The 18,089-nt window shown below is 39.8% G+C and overlaps 1 protein-coding gene across 8 annotated transcripts in view; it reads left to right on the plus strand.

Moving 5' to 3' along the window:
• The first annotated feature begins 1,839 nt into the window (after window positions 1-1,839).
• EVC2 (EvC ciliary complex subunit 2) overlaps window positions 1,840-18,089 on the plus strand; it is a 77,744-nt gene continuing 61,494 nt past the window's right edge. For 3 of the 8 annotated variants that reach the window (XM_026054769.1, XM_026054768.1, XM_026054767.1), the window contains exons 1-5: window positions 1,840-3,134; window positions 10,573-10,721; window positions 11,273-11,338; window positions 15,697-15,883; window positions 17,263-17,372. In XM_026054769.1, the coding sequence (XP_025910554.1) occupies window positions 3,128-3,134; window positions 10,573-10,721; window positions 11,273-11,338; window positions 15,697-15,883; window positions 17,263-17,372 (519 nt within the window). In that variant the 5' untranslated portion in view covers window positions 1,840-3,127. The remainder of the gene's footprint in view (window positions 3,135-10,572; window positions 10,722-11,272; window positions 11,339-15,696; window positions 15,884-17,262; window positions 17,373-18,089) is intronic. The other 5 variants (XM_026054765.1, XM_026054766.1, XM_026054770.1 and 2 more) reach the window with 2 other exon arrangements.

Consider the following 18,089-nt stretch of genomic DNA (forward strand, 5'->3'; position numbering starts at 1 on the left):
GGAGGGTCCGGGTCGCCCGCGGCTTGGGGCGCGTGTGGGGCCCGCGGTGCCTGAGGGCGCGCGAGCGGCGCCTCGGAAACCGAGCACCGGGCCCGGCTCGCGGCCGCGCTGGGGCCCTTGCGCGCCGGGCGCAAACTCGTCCCGGTTCGGGGCGCCCCGGCGAGGGCAGGCAGGGGCCGGCCCGCCGGCTGCGGGAGGCTCCCGTCTCCCGGGAAGGCTTCCCGGTGTGTCCCGGCGGGCTCCCACAGCCCTCCCGGTCTGGCCGCGTCCCTGCGGGCGGCGGGGACCGTGCGAGCCCTGCTGCTGCCGGGGGAGCAGCCCGCGGCCCCGTCGTTAAACTCGGCCCCCGCAAGCGGCGCGGTCGGGCTGCCGGGAGCAGGCCGCGGCCAGCGATCCGCAGTTTTCCAGCTCTGCCCGGGGACTCTTTGTAGTTGAGCCCAGGCTAAACACATTCCAAAGACCGGCCTAAAAATTTAACCGCGTAGTCAGCTGCATTCCTGTGCTTGCGAGTCACTGCTGAGGGTGCTGGTGTGTCTGTAACCCCCAGCAGGCCCCTAGGATGCCTCCTGGGCACCGTCTGCCTTGCGCCAGGGACGGAGTCAGGAAACCGCCCGTGGGTCATCATGGTTCAGCATACCGCATCCTCACAGTGACTCCCTTCAGCTGTTTTTCTTCCTCAATAGATGTATTTGACTTATCTGGTCACAATACTCTCACCCAGTGGTGCCAGACCGCTATTAGAAATGCCATTAGATGACTTAAGATGTGGCTTGTATTTGTCTTTCTTTCTCTGTGTTTAGATATTTATCTAGCTCTCTCAGTACCATCAACATGTTTTTGTTTTGTTTTGCCCACATGGAGAATACTTCAGAATGTGTGGCAGGGTTGAGGGAGGGAGTTATGAACAATTATTTTGTCCTGTGAGTACTAAAAGACCTAAACAACAGGAAAAATTATTGCTGGAAAATGAAGTAAAAAAACCTTGTTTTTTCCACCCGAAAGATAAATTTATCTAAACTTGGGAGAATATCTGCTGGCAGTTTCACTGCATTAAGTTAACTACTTTCCAAGTGTAATGCAGTGTTGGCCTGCAGAGTTGGCACCGGACCCCCCATTCGTCGATGTGGAGCTCCTCGTGATGCCTCTGGTGTTACGGACATGCTCTGCAGTCGAGTGGAAGAATTGTGTAGAATATCAAGTTTGCATTTTCCAGGGTAGGGTATTAAGAACAGAATGTCAGATAATGCAGAAGCAAAAACAGGGAGTGTAGTAACGTCATTTGTAGTTGAGACACGCGGGCATGCAAACACCATAGATTTTTATGCACGGACTGTTGTAATACCGCAGATGAATAAATGCCTGGATTCTGTGGAAATCCATAGTCGTTTGTACACTAATTTCCTAGGAGGCAGAAAACAAAGCTTGTTAGTTAGCAGGCCTCATTTTCTGCATACCTTTATGCATGCTTAGAGCACCATTTGTCTACTTTTATTACACGCTCATTTACAAAGAAACTGTTCACATTTATATATGTACTGATACAATGCAGAAGAGTTGTATTTACATTTATAAACAGGATTTACATTAACGCTTACTGTAATAGGCAGTCCTACTGTTGTTTTGTGTTTGTGTCAGAGGTTTATACTAGGGTAATTGCATCAGTTTAGTCGTACTGGTACACGTTTTCTTAATGCGGACAGGGCTGGAGACTGTTCTGGAAATTTCTGGCAATGTCCCCTTTAACATGTGATTTCTATTGTTGTGTATATATATACACACACACACACATATAGTTGCCATATACATTATATATGTTGCCATCAGCCATTTTTTTGTTTTAAGTTTTCCACTGGAGTTTCCTGTTCTTATCTTTTTTTCTTCTTGAGATGATTGGCTGGACAAAATTTAGAGTCATATAGATTGCTTAACTAATGTGAAGAAATTAATAATGGAGTTAGAAATCTTTGGCATAATGCTGTTTATATACAAATTTTGGAATACAGAAAGAATTGTACAACTAGATATGTGAAGATTTGCAAATAGCAGCCATTGAGGAGCTCAGTGCCTGGGGTCTTGTATCTGAGCTGTTTACACTGCGCTGAATGTTCCTTTTTATGTTCAGTTTTTCTGTTGTTTCTTTTTCTTTCTCTGGAAGAGCTACCTCTCATCTAGCTATATGTACTTCCTTTCCAGAGCAATATCCACTTAAAATGCAGGGCTCCTAGTGCATCCAAATTTCTGAGATGTCTAGTATTTTCCTTGTTTTGAGAGAAAGTGCCCTGTCGGAAATAATAACTATTTTCACACAAGGTTAACTAAAGCTATAGTGCTAGCAATAATCAAAATGATGACTTTCCCAAGAAGACAAAGAATAAAATTGTCCATAACTTGCTGTTATAGCGGTGGTGTTGCTATAGTACTTAACATTGCTCATGTGTAGCGCGTGAGAGCAAACAGAAACTACAAGTGCTGGACGTGTCACTCAGCAGACCTAGAAGCTAGCTGTTAATCAGCTTCTGTTCATAACCAGATATTTTCTCTCACAGGAAACATTTTTATTAAATGAAAACTTGCTTGTATGACTACTACTGTCCTGATCAAAACACTGGGGATTAAGCCAGGGATCCTTATAATTAAAAATACTAGTTTCTTTTACTTAAGTTTAAGAGCTGTGATTTCTGTAAGGATCTCTGTGGTCTGGGTCAGGAGTCTGTCACAGATTGGCTAACAAGCTATGTTTTTTAGCCCATGCTCTTTCAAGGGATGCATGCAATGCTTCTAAGAAAAAATGAGCCTAATTTTAGTAGATGTGATTTCCCTCATCCAATATGGACAGATTCCTACAGACTCCTAGTGACTGGGTTTTTCTGTATCCTCAGTTCTGCAGTTGAAAATGGCAAAATGAAGACCAATGTTGTACCTCTTCCCCTAGTTAATTTTTGGGAAACTTGAGGCTTCGTGGAACAGAATTCTGTCTAATTGTAAAGCATAAATCCCATTTAAGAGTTCAATTAAGCCACATTAGAAATTTATGAATACAGTTCTGTTTTATAATTGCTTTCTTCTGTGTTAACTTTAGGTTATTAACGATAATCTGTGGCTTCAAAAAGAGACTGAATGTCTGGAAATGACAGGTATGTGACTATTTTAACTCTCTCTGGTTGTTTTCAGCCTGTTGGGTTTCCAGGACTCCAAGGGCATGGGTGTGCAGGCAGGCAAGGCACTGGAGTTGTCCCCTGGTTTTACCTGGGCTCTGATTTGGAAAAGGGGTGAGGGAAGCAGAAGAAATGAAGTGGTCTGGATCTAGAGGCATCCCCTCAGGATTATTTCCTGATGTATAGTCTCACCTAACAAAATCCAGATGGCTCCCAGGATAGTGGTGGGCCTTGCTCCATAATTTTGGTGTGCAAGAGGATCTAGAGCTTGACCACCTATACCTGACTGTGGACCTGCGCCTTTAGCGATCTCAGAGCCAGGTGCCTTTGGCATCTCTGCCCTGGAGTGCAGTCCTGCAGTGCAGAGGTGGTGGCTGGGGAAGCGCTCCTGGTGTCTGGTTATTGCCAAGGTGACTGTCGGTTGTGGGGCCACAGGGGAGCGTTTGGACAGTCCAACTTCAGAAGTTGGTCTTCTGTGAGAAGACCTTAGTTTGTATGCTGCTCTGAATCGTTTCCAGGAGGAGCCTTCTTTCCTCACTAGTCAGAGGGATGTGTAGTACAGGGCAGCACTCCTCTGATGCCCCAAGTTCAGCGTTGTGGAAAAACCTTATTACCTGAAGCTGATCAGGACCTTGTTCCTTTTCAGGTGCTAACTTAACCACTGTGCATTTGCTACCCATAGCTAACACTGTTGTACTGTTGCAGTGTTGTACTCACCTGAAGCTATTTTTGAAGACCTCAGCCACTGTAATAGCTGATAGAAGTAGGGGGTCTGGAGGTGACGCTGGGATGCAAATACTCTTTATGCTGTGCATCAAGTATACTTGTCAGTGGTCTCAGATACACTGAGCATCTCCAGTGCTGTTTTATCTAATCTGAGTGAAGCGGGGTAGCCTTATACTTGTATGAGTCACTTATAGCTTGGAAGAGCTGTGTCTGAGAGCTGACTGCCAGACTCTCTGTGTATATTTGAACAAATCACTTAGTTTCTCTGTGTCTCTAGACTTCATTTTTTACATGGGGATAATAAATAGTGTGTTACCTCACCAGAGTGTAGTGGAGATGAATACACCGAAAGGTTATGGCATCCTCCTACAGTACATTGATGGGCCAATGTAGTGTCTGAAATAGAAACCCCAGTGGCTGAGGCTGCAGTTCCCCAGGAGATGACTTTCATAAGATGAATTTGCCAAGAAATTACATGGTCTGAAACGGTCATCTAGTGAGATGCCTCTAATTTCTTTGCCCTATGCCATGGCTAATTCAGAAATGAGTTTATTAATTTAAATATGAAAGCAAATAATTCAGATTTGCTTAGCTTCCTTGTTTTTTTCCTGTGTTTATTCAGTGTAATATTTGCTGCTTGCATCTTTCTTTCTGATTGATTGCAAATTATTAATGTACCATCCATTGAGAAAGGAAATGCATGCAGTTTTGTAGTTCAGAAGAACCTTCTGGCACTAGAGAAAGTGGGGTGATTGGAGAATTTTGACACATTTTATCTTTTTATGGTAGTCATTGGTTGAAACTCTTCCATTTTGTTAGGACTTAAATATAGATGTTGCAGGAAGGGCTGCTACAAAGCATTGAATCATATGCTTGATTTTATGCCCGAGAATTGTCCCACTCTGATAAACAAGATTTTTTAACATATTTAAAACTAAGTATTCAGTGGTTTGCTTGATCAAGATGTTAGCATACTTATTTCTTATTTAAGAAACTCTCAAAGAAAGCAGTGAGATTGAAACTTCTGGATAAAACATTCGGCACTGAAAAGGCAGCAGATAGAAACTTTGTGACAGCACACCAGTTTTAGGGCTTTTGTTGGAAAGTTTTTTTTTTGTTGGTTTTTTTTTGAGTAGTTTCTGGAGAAGATGAGACAGAATTGCCCAGTGATTGGGGAACACAGTGAATTTGAGAGAGTTATGTTCAAGTCTTTGCTCTGACTTATTCAAAGCATGGCCTGGAAAGTAGATTTGTTTTGTCTCATCGATTCCCATAGTTTCTTTGACTCTGTAACAAGAAAAGCTAATGGCAACATTCAAAATTGAAATACAGTAAATTGCTACCTTTGCCTGTTCATTGTTGTATGTAACTGAAAGGACTTTAAACTGGATCTTGTATCCTGGATGGTTTTCTGGGCAGGGAATTAATTCAAAACAACAATAACAAAAATACAGTAAACAAGTATGTTTAACCCTTTTCTTCCCCACTAGAATAAGCCAAAATAACTCAAAGCTTTGCAGATTTGGAATTCAAGGGTAAAATAAATCAGGCTGCAGATTTGGGATTTGAAATATGCAGTGCTTGGGAGGAGAGCTAAGAATTAGAATGACTGTCTTTGTTAAATTGCTTTTTTTTCCCCCCAATGTGAACTAGTTTTTAATACTGAACTTGGCATTTCACAAACTTGTTAGTCTTTGCTTTCCTACTGTATATTGACAGGATGGGATGTGTTGTAAGGGAATGGGAGCCCTAAGGGCATATTGGATTCTTTGCTGCCAGCTTATTACAGGACTATTTAATTTCATATCATCCTATTTAATTGTTGTGCCAAATAATTGCCTTCATCTCAACTTGTATCAAGAACAAGTAAGGCACTGTAGATCTTGGGTGTTATACCCACCCTTCTAATGGTAGTCCATGGATAGCAATCTGTGCCAGTACCATGTTCAGGACCCTTTTAGTCAAGTGGTGAAGGCTTGTGCTTTAACACTGAAGGTCCCTGTTGTTACTCAAAACTAACTTCTTATCAAAGGACGTTATGGCAACTGTAAACAGATGACAGTTTCTTTCTTAGATACCCGACCTTCCAGACACAGACCCACCATGACCCCAAGCTCCATGTGGTAGGTGCACTGTGTACCACATTGGATCCTCTCTATATTTGCACACCCCAGGCAGCAAGCAAACTTGGGGAGAGCTGGGGGTGTCAGACTTCTCCTTCAGAAGAGTATGGCATGTGCCACCAATATGGCTGCTGAAGGTCCAAAAGAGCAATAGTTCACCAGCCCAAGCAGCAGTGCACAAAGCAGTGGAGTTGGCAAATGATTGCCTGGGGGTGGATAGCGAATAAAATTGAACACCACTGAATAGCAGAGACTTTTCTGGTCAGTTGTGCATCTGTCACTTCATGTTGTGGCGTTGCACGTATGTGGGACTGAATGAATGCAGTTGTAACCTCAGCGGTAAAATGTTGCACCTATCTTCCAACTCTTTCAGCTATATTAACACTCATTTTCTCATTTTTGTTTTATAATTCAATATAAAGTTGACAAACCACCGCTGGTGATTATCTAGGAATATGCAGTTTAAGACAGGGTTCTGGTATATGTGTTTATATTGGGTTTATGGAGGATTAAATCACTGGAAAATATTTTAGTAATGTGCTAATGAAAGTATGATAAAGTATTTAACAACTTGATAATAGATTGAAAAATGTGGACTATTTAATTTCTGTTATTAAGGAAAACAAAACAAAATCTCATCTAAAGATAGATATATAGTCTCAAATCTCAAACAGACAGTGAAATTATTGCCTCTCTTTGTTGAACTATTTTCTTTGACAGCCTCAGGTAGAACAGCCCCAGACTGAGCCTCCTGCTCTTCTACTTTGCTTGTTGGGAAATGTTTTGGCCTGAGGCACTGTGTTCTGGGAGGTCCCAGTAGTAGCCTGGCAAGCCTGGCTGAGAGGTGGCTGTTGTTTGGGCTGGACAGTTTGGCAGTGTGTATGGCTGAAACTGTTCCTCTGCTTAGCAAAGTTGCAGTTTTGAAAAGGGGTAGGAATAATTTCAGTTTAGATATTGATGGCAGTGAGGAACATGCAGCTCAAATAATGGCTTTTTTGAAAACAGCCACAAAAATGGCAAAGATTGAAACTGTAGGAGGAAAAGAGAGTGGAATGAATAAAGAGACTGCAGAATCCATAAGAGAACTAGGATGCACCTCTGAAGAAGCACTGACAATGGTGTGCTCTTATTTCCAAGCAACAGGGTATCAAAAAGAAAGCTCGATGCTTGTTAGTGAAAGGCCTCAACAGTCAATTATTAGTATTTTCCGACCTCAGGTGAATCTATTTCTAACAAAACCATTTTCATAATAGAAATCAAAGATAGACTTGAAAACTGTGGAATGGTTTATGCCTATAACATCCTTTCTCAGTTATTGAGCATTCAGCTTTTCAAGCAATGATCAGCTATCTACAATCTGTCTAGGACCTTGTCTGAAAAGAGGCAGAAGATAAATAAATGATGATAAATACAGTTACTGTTGTCTTCAAGTTAAGAGTACGCAAAAAGTTACATGGACAAGCAGTTACCTTCTTGTAAGACAGCTGGAATGATGTGAATAATAACTGTCGGGTGACAGTTAACTATGTGTGGATCAGGAAAGATTTATTTTATTTAACTGACAGTTGATGGTACAAAAAATAATGAGATAGGAAAGCACTGCCTTACTGGCAAGGGAAACCAGGGCATTAGAAAACAGCCTGACTGTGTGTTGTTAAAAGTTATTGTGAAAGATGAGAAAGAATCTGGAGCAAGGGGGTGGCACAATGTTGCTGTATGGACATGCATCATGCTGATGGTATCTGTTTGAGCAAAACCTTTCACTGAGTGCTGGGAAGATACAAGTGGATTTGCGGAAGTGTCCTTGTAATCATCAACGGTGTTCAGGCTGCTTAACATAATGTCAAGAACCTGCAAAATCCCCAACCTCTAATTACCCGTGATGGAGTGGCCAAATAACATGGCTGGAAATGTATGCTGGGAGCTGGCCACATTATCTCAGGATTGTGAGTGATGACAAAGCACAACCTGAAAACAGAGTTGTCTGTGTAATTAATAATGAAGAGATTTATTGAGAAGCAAACATGATCAATCAATTAAATTGGTTACTGGGGACTTGATACTCTCTGGAGGGGAGTATCAGGAATTGCTGCCATGAGAAAAGTGCAGATGGGTATGGTGATAAAGATCTATGCAGGGCACAAGAACAAAAGAAAGTTCACGAAGCAATTACCCTCTTCTGGGCTGACCTCTCTCATCCAAAATGCACAAGAAGGAAATGGTCTGCTAAAGAAGAAGCATTTTTAAGGCTGTAGCTGCCCAGCAAACCCAGGCATTTTGCCATATTGACTTTTGATCCTAGGAAGCTTTAAGAAGAAGCTCCATGTCTTCAGTTAAGGTTTCTGTTTACTGTAAAACAAAGTGCATCTTCTCTAGTCTGACAAGAAAATGAAAAGGAGAGCTGGTGCTCCACCTTTGTTCATAAAAATGGGGTGGCAATTGCATTAATATCTAAGAAGCACAGTAAATATAAAATGAATCTTCAGACTTTGGATATGTCTGTACAAAACTGAGGACTATGCTTGATTCTGTTGTCCAAACACAGGTTTAGAGTCACTTGAGGTGGGGCAGGCAGGTAGTGCAGGACCACTGGGAGGCCTGTGCCTTACTGTAGCAGCAGCTGGAGGCCCGGTGGGATTCAGCAGGGCATCTCACGTAGCACTAGAGAGTGATGTGTAGGAAATAAAGCAGTGCCATATGTTATACTTGCCCTCTTGGAGGGTCCCATGGGCCAAGCGGGCTCAGGCTGGTAGCTAGAAGGTTTGTAAGCTTCTGATCCCAGCACTGCACTTACAGTTCAGTGTTGGTGCCATCCTGATATAGCTGAGTGTCTTGGCCTTTCGCTTATGTAGTATTAAAACTGCAGTATGGCATGCATGACTACCTTGAAAAAATACCAACTGAAAAGGCATGCAGAAATTTGTTGTTGTTATTACCCATGTAACTATTCTTACCAAGCTTTTCTTGTTATTATACAGTCCCTGAATTAATCTGAGTCTGTTGCGTTCTGTAACAATGTTTTAAGTATGTAGGTAAAACCTAGGGAAGTGTATTAAAACTGATTGTAAAACATGAATAGCTAGTTTTTTCCTGGCCAGAATATGCACAGTTTTATCCTGTACAAACCATTCCCTCCCAAATAAAAAGCATGCTATTCCTGCAATGTGTTCATCTGTGACTCCAGTTTTGCAGTTGACCTCTCTATGGAAAGACAGTGAAACTCCCCAAGGTGTAGATGTCCATCTGGGTTCTCTAAGCGCTAGGACTGTATCTCATTCATTATGTTAACAAAAATCTTTCCAGCGATTCATGCATACCAATTCTTCTAGGCATCAATTTTCTTTTCAGGTGCAAGTCTAAATGGTGAGAATTGATATTAGACCAGCATTTTACAGAATATTCTATATAAATATATAAAAATGTGCTGTATGTGTCTTCTATTTACACCTGACAACATTTCTTTATATTGTTTTCTCCAGCCAAACAGTGCCTTTTCAAAAAAATGAAACTTCTCACATTAATGAGATTGTCAGTACATTCAGCTTTCTGTATCACATTAACATTTAATAGGTTTAAAAAATTCAGAACTTTATAGAACTATGTCATTTGCCAAAAATTCTTGCTTTTCAGTGAGATTTTTTGTTCACATGAATATATATTGCTGATGATTAAAATATGGGATTTAAAAATAAGTGATAAATGAGAACTGTTATGCAAAGAATGAAAGATATATATTCTTTAAAGACAGAAAACCAACTATCATTTTGAAATTTTAATGACATTCTTTTCACTTTATTCAGCAGCTTTACTTTTATTGTAATTTAGTGTATAGAATTATTGATTTTTATTTTAAGCTCCTTTTATTAGTGTTGTAGGTGCTTTTACTTTAGTAGATGGAAGTTAAGTGATAACAAATTATTTTTTCAAAGTTCTTGTAATTTTGTGTCATATCACAGCCTAATCTTTCCTGAAAAAAATGAGAGACAGATTATAGGGTAGCATTGATATTCCTAATTACTAAATTGTGGAGTGTCTGATTTGATGGCACTCCAATTCAGCTGAAACCCTTGCTCCACTGAGAAGTATTTTTATTCTGCATATGTATTGCAATGTTTAATGGTTAATTGGCAGACTGCATCTTTGAAGCAGAACACCCTTAGCACACAGGCCGCTCAGGTTATAGAGTTCTTCATTTATGGACACTTTTCTGAAAATTTTCTTTGTGTTCAAAATATTAACAGTTGATTTAAAGCTGAAACCTGTTAATTTGTGCATAATATGCTTTATGTTTAAATGGCAAATTTCCTAGTTAGGAAGCACAGTTCTGTGCCAAGCCCTGCTGGGCTTTCTGGGGCAAGTCACCCCACCGTCACGTCCCTGCTTCCTACCTAGCCTCCTGTCTCCATTGCCTATTGGGACGTTAGTGCTACGAGGGGGAATGTGCTTTTCACTGTGTGTGGAGCACCAGGTATCGCCAGCCCCCTCCTGGACTCGAGGCTGCCGCAGGGGCCGGCGCGCGGGCGAGATGCTCTCGCTCTAACGCGCGGTGTGGCTTTGGCTTTTGGCAGGGTGGGTACCTCCAGCCTGGGACGCCTGCGACCTGCTCTTGGCTTCGGCAGCCGTGGGCGATCAGTGGAGCCATTCCCTGTTTGCTCTGATACCCTCGTGGACAAAGAAGATTTTGTTCAAACGAGAGTCTTCCGTTAACCACCAACCGGTCAGTAAAAGATGGTTTGCCGCTTTTAATATCTATACGGTTCATAGCAGTAATATCAGAAGCGGATGCTGGGAATTTACTACCCAATTAGTACATAGTTTCTAATTCTGTCTCAGGTGATTATGTTCACTTGAGGTGCCTTCAGCAATAGCAACTTCTAGTTGTGAGATTTCCAAATAATTATATTGGCAGATACAGCTATGTGAATGTCATGTAAATTCTGATAGATGCATAGTAATAAAATGCATCTGTGTTGTTTGATGAACTTTTTCTCTTTGTGCATGAACTTTTGTCTCAGTGTAATTTGTTATGATAGCCAAAAGATGAAAACATCCATTAAGATGCTAGTAATTACATGTGGGAATAAATATTTTATACAAATTTGGACTAGCGAAAAATACTAATTGGGATAAAAAAGCTCTTAAATTTGTGGGTGGTTAATACTGTAAATTTCTTTCTCATATTTCATTGTCACACAATTTAACTTGTGCTGCAGTTTGCGAGTTATGATGGTTTCATACACTATGTAGACTTTTCCCCTTCCTCCACAGCCTGAAGATGTGTCCAAAATGCCAGTGTCTTCGGGATTTGGAGTAACCCTTCAGAAATGTGCTGTGGTAAGTTTCCTTATATTTCACTTGTTAATTTGATGGGAAATTGGTACTCAAATGTCCTTTAAAAAGTTGGAACAGAATTGTACCCATGTTGAATACTTGGGAAAATGTCCATTTTGATGTTAAGATGTTAAACCCCTCTGTAATAGGAACAGTTTGCAATTTGATTCAAAACTGAATGAAGTCAGTGAAATCTTTTCGCTTTAGAGGATTTTGCATTTTGATCAGAGTAAATACCTCAGTGTGAATCTGTATAAATAAAAATGTGCAAAACCTAGTGAACTGTAGATATGAGACAGGAGGCTGGGTAGTGGTAGAGAAAAACTTCTTTAGAGAATGAGACACACCCTATAAGATATTGTTCCGTCTTAAGCATGGGTTATCCTACCTGTGCCAAGTCTGGACTCTGTTCAAAGGGTGGGGCATTGAGCCCTGTGATATCCACAGTGTCTTTGAGAGGCCAGTCGCAAAGCCAGGCATAAAAGAGCCAGTGTGACATAGTCTTGGACTATGCACTGGGACTCGGCCACAGCATACTGTTTTATGAGAACAGTTTTAATTTGAATTGTGTAAAATTCTTATGAGAGACAAAGGCCTCCCTGCTGTAAGGAGTTTTTTAAACTTTGCATTGTAATTTTACTTCAGTTAGAGTCGGTTAAAAGATTTAGCTAGATGTTATTTTTTCTTTCATTTTTCTTGCTTTTTACACAGATGAGGGGACATACAGAGTAATTTACATAAATTCCTACAATAAAATAGGCAAAGCAGCATATGCATACCCATATGCTTTTTACAGATGAGTCAAGTCTGAATTTTTTAATTACTTCACCTTAACTGTCCCATGGGGAGAGAGAAAGTGCAGCCAGCTTTAAGTCAAATCTGGATTCAGCCACTGAAATGCTGCATATGAGGACAGAGAATTTCGGATCCGGTACAGAAGAGGTGACGTTATGACCTACACCAGATCATTTGCACAGAGAAAGGAATGAGTATGCATTGCATTTCATGGCACTAATTACCTATAATGTTGTTATTGAAGTGGCTGCATATCGTAATTAATGAGACCGACTAGTGAGCATTTCAGGCATAAGAAGCAGTAACACAGGATTTTCTGCTTTACAGTGTACAGATTCCAAATTTTAATATCATAGCTTCTTAGAGAGTTTGAGACAGTTACATGTTGTTTTTTTCTGCTATTCATAGCACAGCCTCAGTAGGCTCATTGAAAAATATGAAATCCTGCTGTACAAGGTCAAAGTTACTCTGCTGCAGATGCTAGGATTATCAGAAAATAATCTTGCAGTGCTACCAGTTTAAATTGCTAAAAATTATGCAGTTGTGTGTGAATTGTCTTACATCTTCAAATGCAGTTCCCATTTCATTTTCATTTGCTTACCTTGCCATTTGTTTCAATCCTAATTCTCCTGAACAGATGCTTTCCCGCTAAGAGACCGACTGGCCATATGGTAGTGTTTAGCAGTTTTAAATGAAAAAAAAAAAGGATTTTGCACATTTTCTTCCCCTTACCCGTGAGTGACTCCTCAGAGCAGGGAAATGACATATCTTTACTTTTTGAAGACAGGCTTCTTCATACACCAAATCCTACAAATACCCTGATTGAACCTGGGGTGTTTAAATTTTACTTGTGCCTAGAAAGCCCAGTCCTTTCCTTCTTTCTAGAAATGTGTTCCTTTAAGAGCTTCATTCCACAGTGTGTTATGAACATTTCTGTGACAGTCCTTCATAATTACAATAATTTTTAGCAGGGTTGGAATAAATCTTTTAATTTTACTGTTTGGCTTCTACTGTGTTCCCATGTTTCATTTCTCAGTCTCCTAAACATTCTTGTGTTGTAGATCAGCTATGGTATGAGCATCCTTCTTTTTTTTTTTCTCTCTTCATTTTTCAAGTTGTTCAAATTTGTTCTCAAAAATCCTCCGTTCCTTTCACTTTCATGCTAATTCCTTTCTCATTTTTTCTCCTGATATGTTCTTGCTCTTACTGGGATTCTTTCATTCTACTCTCCTATTTACCTGAAGTGACGCCTGTTGCAGGGGTGATAACACATGCGATGTGCTTCAGTGGCAGAGAGAAAATGGAATAAACACTTAACATTATCAAGTGCTTCCGCAGGGTTTTGCTCCTGTAGTTGGTTGGCAGCATAATCATCTGCTCCAAAAGCATGAAAAAACATCTGCAGGCAAATTGGAGGAGCAATTTAAAGGAGATATCCAGTGGCCACTGATCCCAACAGTAGCTGCATATGGTAGAGGTTCCTTCCAGGAGAGGTCAAACCCCAAAGCTTTCCCGGCCACTTGATGTCAGTCTACTGCTTTCTCCAGTGCTACCAGCAAGAAAAACACATTCTCTCAATCCCTTTGCCATTTTGCTTAAAATTCATTGCCAATCAAAAATAAGGAAGATAAAAACTTGTATTTAATATCATTTGAAATGCAGAAAACCTGATCTTTTTGGCCACCTCAGGAAAATTACACTAGGAGACAGCTGTGATATCTCTGAAGGGTTACTGTGGTCAGACCTTGCATTAAGAATTTTGTTAAATGAAGGAAAATGAAGAGAAAATGGAAAACTGTTTGGAGAAGGAGAATGAACAGCGTGTGGGAGTGTGTATTGAACTCTGAGAGTGGGTAGAGGGACCAGAGGAAGGAGAGGACTAATGCTCCCATGTTCTGCCACCTACTATGGGTATGCATATGCTGCTTTGCCTATTTTATTGTAGGAATTTATGTAAATTACTCTGTATGTCCCCTCTCCCTAAATGTAAAATACATTTGTGTCTGATTAGAAGAGACCATGAAATCCTCATTTTGGCCTTCATCTCACTGAAGAGCAAGGGAGAGGTATGGGAAAATAAAGGGGGAAAAGGATTTTTATTTTCCACTCTTTCCTCGGGTCCATCTTTCAGTGGCACCTATCTGTTTGTGTGCACAAGCCCATACGCGCTTATTATGCAATATAATACTGTATTAACAACACATGCAGTTTGAACCTTGAGTCTTTCACGGTGTGTTTTCTTGTTTCAGTGATTGGGCCAGGGTCTCTGCTTTGTGACCTTGGGTTTTTTTCCTGTGGTTTGGATTTTTTTTTTTCTGTTTGTTTGTGTTTTTTAAGCAAGTTTCTAACTTCTGTGACTGCAGAGGAAAGGTTGAGATGCATGTTGGGTGCATCAGACAGGTTCAAAACCAGGAGACAGAGAAAATCTGGCCAAAATATATTACTTTATTAATATTTGGTGATTTTAAGTCTCATATATGTTGGGATCCAATTCATGATATATGAATATATGAAATTGGAAATGTTTTTTACAACTATGTTTATGCCTATTGTTTAGGATTATTATTATACTAGCTGGCAATTATTTGCAGAATCTGATACAGTAGGTAATTGTCCCTCCCCCCCATCATAAGATTTGTTTAATACAATAGAGCTTGAGCTTGCTGCAATGAGTTTGAAAAATTTAGTGTAGCGTAACTGCACTAGTTATATAATCAGATATATTCAAGTGTACTTTAATTATTGTCACCTATATAAGAAAATGCAAGCCAAGCACTAGTAATTTCACTAAACCGTTATTCCTTATTGATCCATAAAATATACTAAAACTTTAATCTGCTTCTATACTGAATTGTTACGGAATGCAGAGATCAGTAGTGCGTAATAAAATCCTAACTACACAGGTTGGACTCTGTGGCTGCCATGAACTTTGCTGGTACAATTTCTGAAATCTATTCTCTAGACAATTCATATTTTTAGAACTCATTTCTGTAGGGACAGCTTTATTATTTATATCTGCTGGGGTCCAGATACAGAGTACACATTTCTTAAAAAGAGGATGATGGGAGGAAGAAAAATTGGGCCTGAGCCACACTTTTAGCCATGCATCATTTAAATAAATGCTAATTCGGTGCCATTATTATAGACCTGATATGCCATCCTGGCCATATTATGTACAAATATCTACAGAAGTTTCACATTAAGAATTTTCCAGAATCTCTTTATAACTTTATGATCCAGTTCTGTGTATGAGATATCACAGAGATGTTTTCACTTACTTATGGCCCTGCATGAGCTGTTATCCTGGATTTTCAACTACTGTCTTTCTGTCACTTTGTCTCCAAGCAACAACTTGACAGATAGAAGATTAAAATCTCCTCAGGAGTTTGAGATCAAACTGTGTATGATGTTGTCTGCAGGTCACTCAGAATGACTCCAGAAAACAAGCTTATACACATAATAAACTTTATTAGTAGCCAAGACTAATTTTGCTGTTGTTACATATCTTAATGGAGCCATTTTGCTCCATTATTAGTGCTCTATTATATTAGTATTTCTGTTTTCAGGTGGATGTTCAACATGACCCCCAAACTGCACATATTAGACTTCTGATTAATAACACCGACACTCTGCTCTCAGCAAACATTACAGATCTCATCCTGCTAGACAATATTACTGGCCTACGTGTTCAAAAAAACAGTGGTAATAAGACAACAGATGGTATCCAGATTTACAGGAAAAAATTCTTGCAAGGTAACAAATTTTGCCGAGAAGTAGACGATGATACCCCAAACAGCCCTGATGACACATGTGGAAGAGCATCTGTTCAAGATATTTAATTGTTTGGGTTTTTTTTCCTAGCAGTGTAAGCTAAACCTTAACCTTTCCTAGAGTTTTTCACCTGTATTAACTGATAATTAAAGAGTTTATTAGTTGTTGCAGTTTAAAATTCTATTAACTCACAAAAATGTGAGCCAAAAGGCTCCCCTCTTTGAAGTGCCTCTGATCTCCCAGGCACTGAAGTGAGCCCTTGCACTCTGTAATAGTCACCACCATCAAAACGAAGCAGAATCTTTTATGGTATTATTTGTTCATTTTATTTTATTTTTTTAAGCTGCTGCAGAAGCAATTTCAAATCATATCTGACAAATCTTACTTCTTTAGCCAAGCTAAAAAGATAGAAAGTAAGCTAACACTTTCCTGAGTAAATGGTTTAAAACTAGAGCAGATTGGCTTGCTGAGATATTGAGGTATGTTGGAATTGCAAAAGCCCATGCAAGCTGGCAAGGTGATTCGTCAGAAATAAGGCGGCTCTTCTCAGTATGCATTCTCTCCAGACTGGGGCAAATTACAAATCAGAGCAAGTAACAAGGGGAAAAATGCAAACCCTTGCCAATCTTGGAGTCATTGTATTCCTTGGGTAGCAGATAGATCTTTTTATCTTTGTAAAGGAAGTCTTCCTTTTATTGATTTCTTTATCACACTTTTCCTATGCACATCTATGTAGGAGAAGAAATTAGCTGCTTGCTTTTTAGGGTCAGAGTATTTCTCCTGGAGGTTCAGAAGTCTTCAGTTATATCTATTTATGTTTTAAATATATATAGGTATTATAATAGGTGTTTTACTGGTGAAAGATTTCCAGATAGGAAAGGGAAATTGGTAGCTTTCCCCAGGGATCTTTGAGAAATTATCCAGTAAACCATACCTGGGACAGAGTAAATTTATCCATATCCCTGTTGTCTGGGCTATGCTGGTAGGCTCAGTTCCTTTGCAGTCAGTGTTGTGAGTTTATTGCAGCTAGGTTCCTAAGAGGGCACTTTTGTCAGTGAGGAAGCACGGCGTAAAGAGAAACCTAAAAAGCTTCTGAAATGTTTTATTCATATTGGCCTTGCTTTTCAAATTTTATAAACATCTGTAACTGCAACTGAGCTCAGCTGGGGGCTCAGCTCTTCAGAGAATCACACCCAGTCTTCTTGTGTAGATAGAGACGTACAACTCCACTAGCTTATTTTAAAGTGAATGTAGTTACTGTTTTATTTAAGAAAACACAGACATGATTTCTTAGAGAACAATATCACACTGGTAGATGTACACTCACCTGCTTAATCTACTCACTTTTTTTTCTCTAACAGTTGGAGAATACTTTGCAATCAACTACACTGCACTTCTTGATGGAAAAGAAATGTGGAATGGCAGGGTCTTGACACTGCCTGCTAAGCTAACTTTCAGGAGTTCATCACTGGTATTTCCTTTACAATTTTATTTTGCTCTTAACAATTTTTGTTTAAAAAAAAAAAAAAAACTATGAAATGAGGCTCTTAAATGCTCCTCTCTGGTTGATTGCCGTGAATTTATAAATACATGAGTTATTCCTTATAAATACTGAAAGTCCTAGGCTTCCTTAAATAGGTAGAGGATGAGAGATATATTGTTTGTGTGTTAACCTATAGCTTATCTATAGGTTATATAGCTTATGAGTTTATCTATGTATCCTGAAAATGACAATGGTTAACACATTTATTTTATGTGTGTAGTGTAATGTAAACTGACAGTTCTTCGTGAATGAATTTGTAAGATGGAGTTCCCTGTTGTCTGTGAGGAATTGAAAGTTTTGCCGTATTTTATTGGAAAATATTTTCTTTTAACCGATAGCCAAGTGTCAGTGATGGAAATTCTGATTACTCATAATGGAAAAATTCTTTACAATGAAAGTTGTTAAGCACTGGAGCAAATTTTTCAGAGGAGCTGTGGAATCTCCAACCTTGATGAATTTTCAGACCTCAGTTGCACACGGCCTTGTGGCAACTGATCTAGCCCTGAAGATAGCCCTGCTTTGAGCAGTGGCCAGCACTAAGAGACAGGACCAGCAGTTTCTTCCGGACTAAACTTTTCTGATTCTTGAATTATGGTTTGATATTTTCCCTATGTTTTTTGTAACAGCATGTAGTTAGAAACCCCA

Source organism: Apteryx rowi, unplaced genomic scaffold (assembly GCF_003343035.1).
Source record: "Apteryx rowi isolate R43461 unplaced genomic scaffold, aptRow1 scaffold_97, whole genome shotgun sequence".
Taxonomy (NCBI): Eukaryota; Metazoa; Chordata; class Aves; order Apterygiformes; family Apterygidae; genus Apteryx; species Apteryx rowi.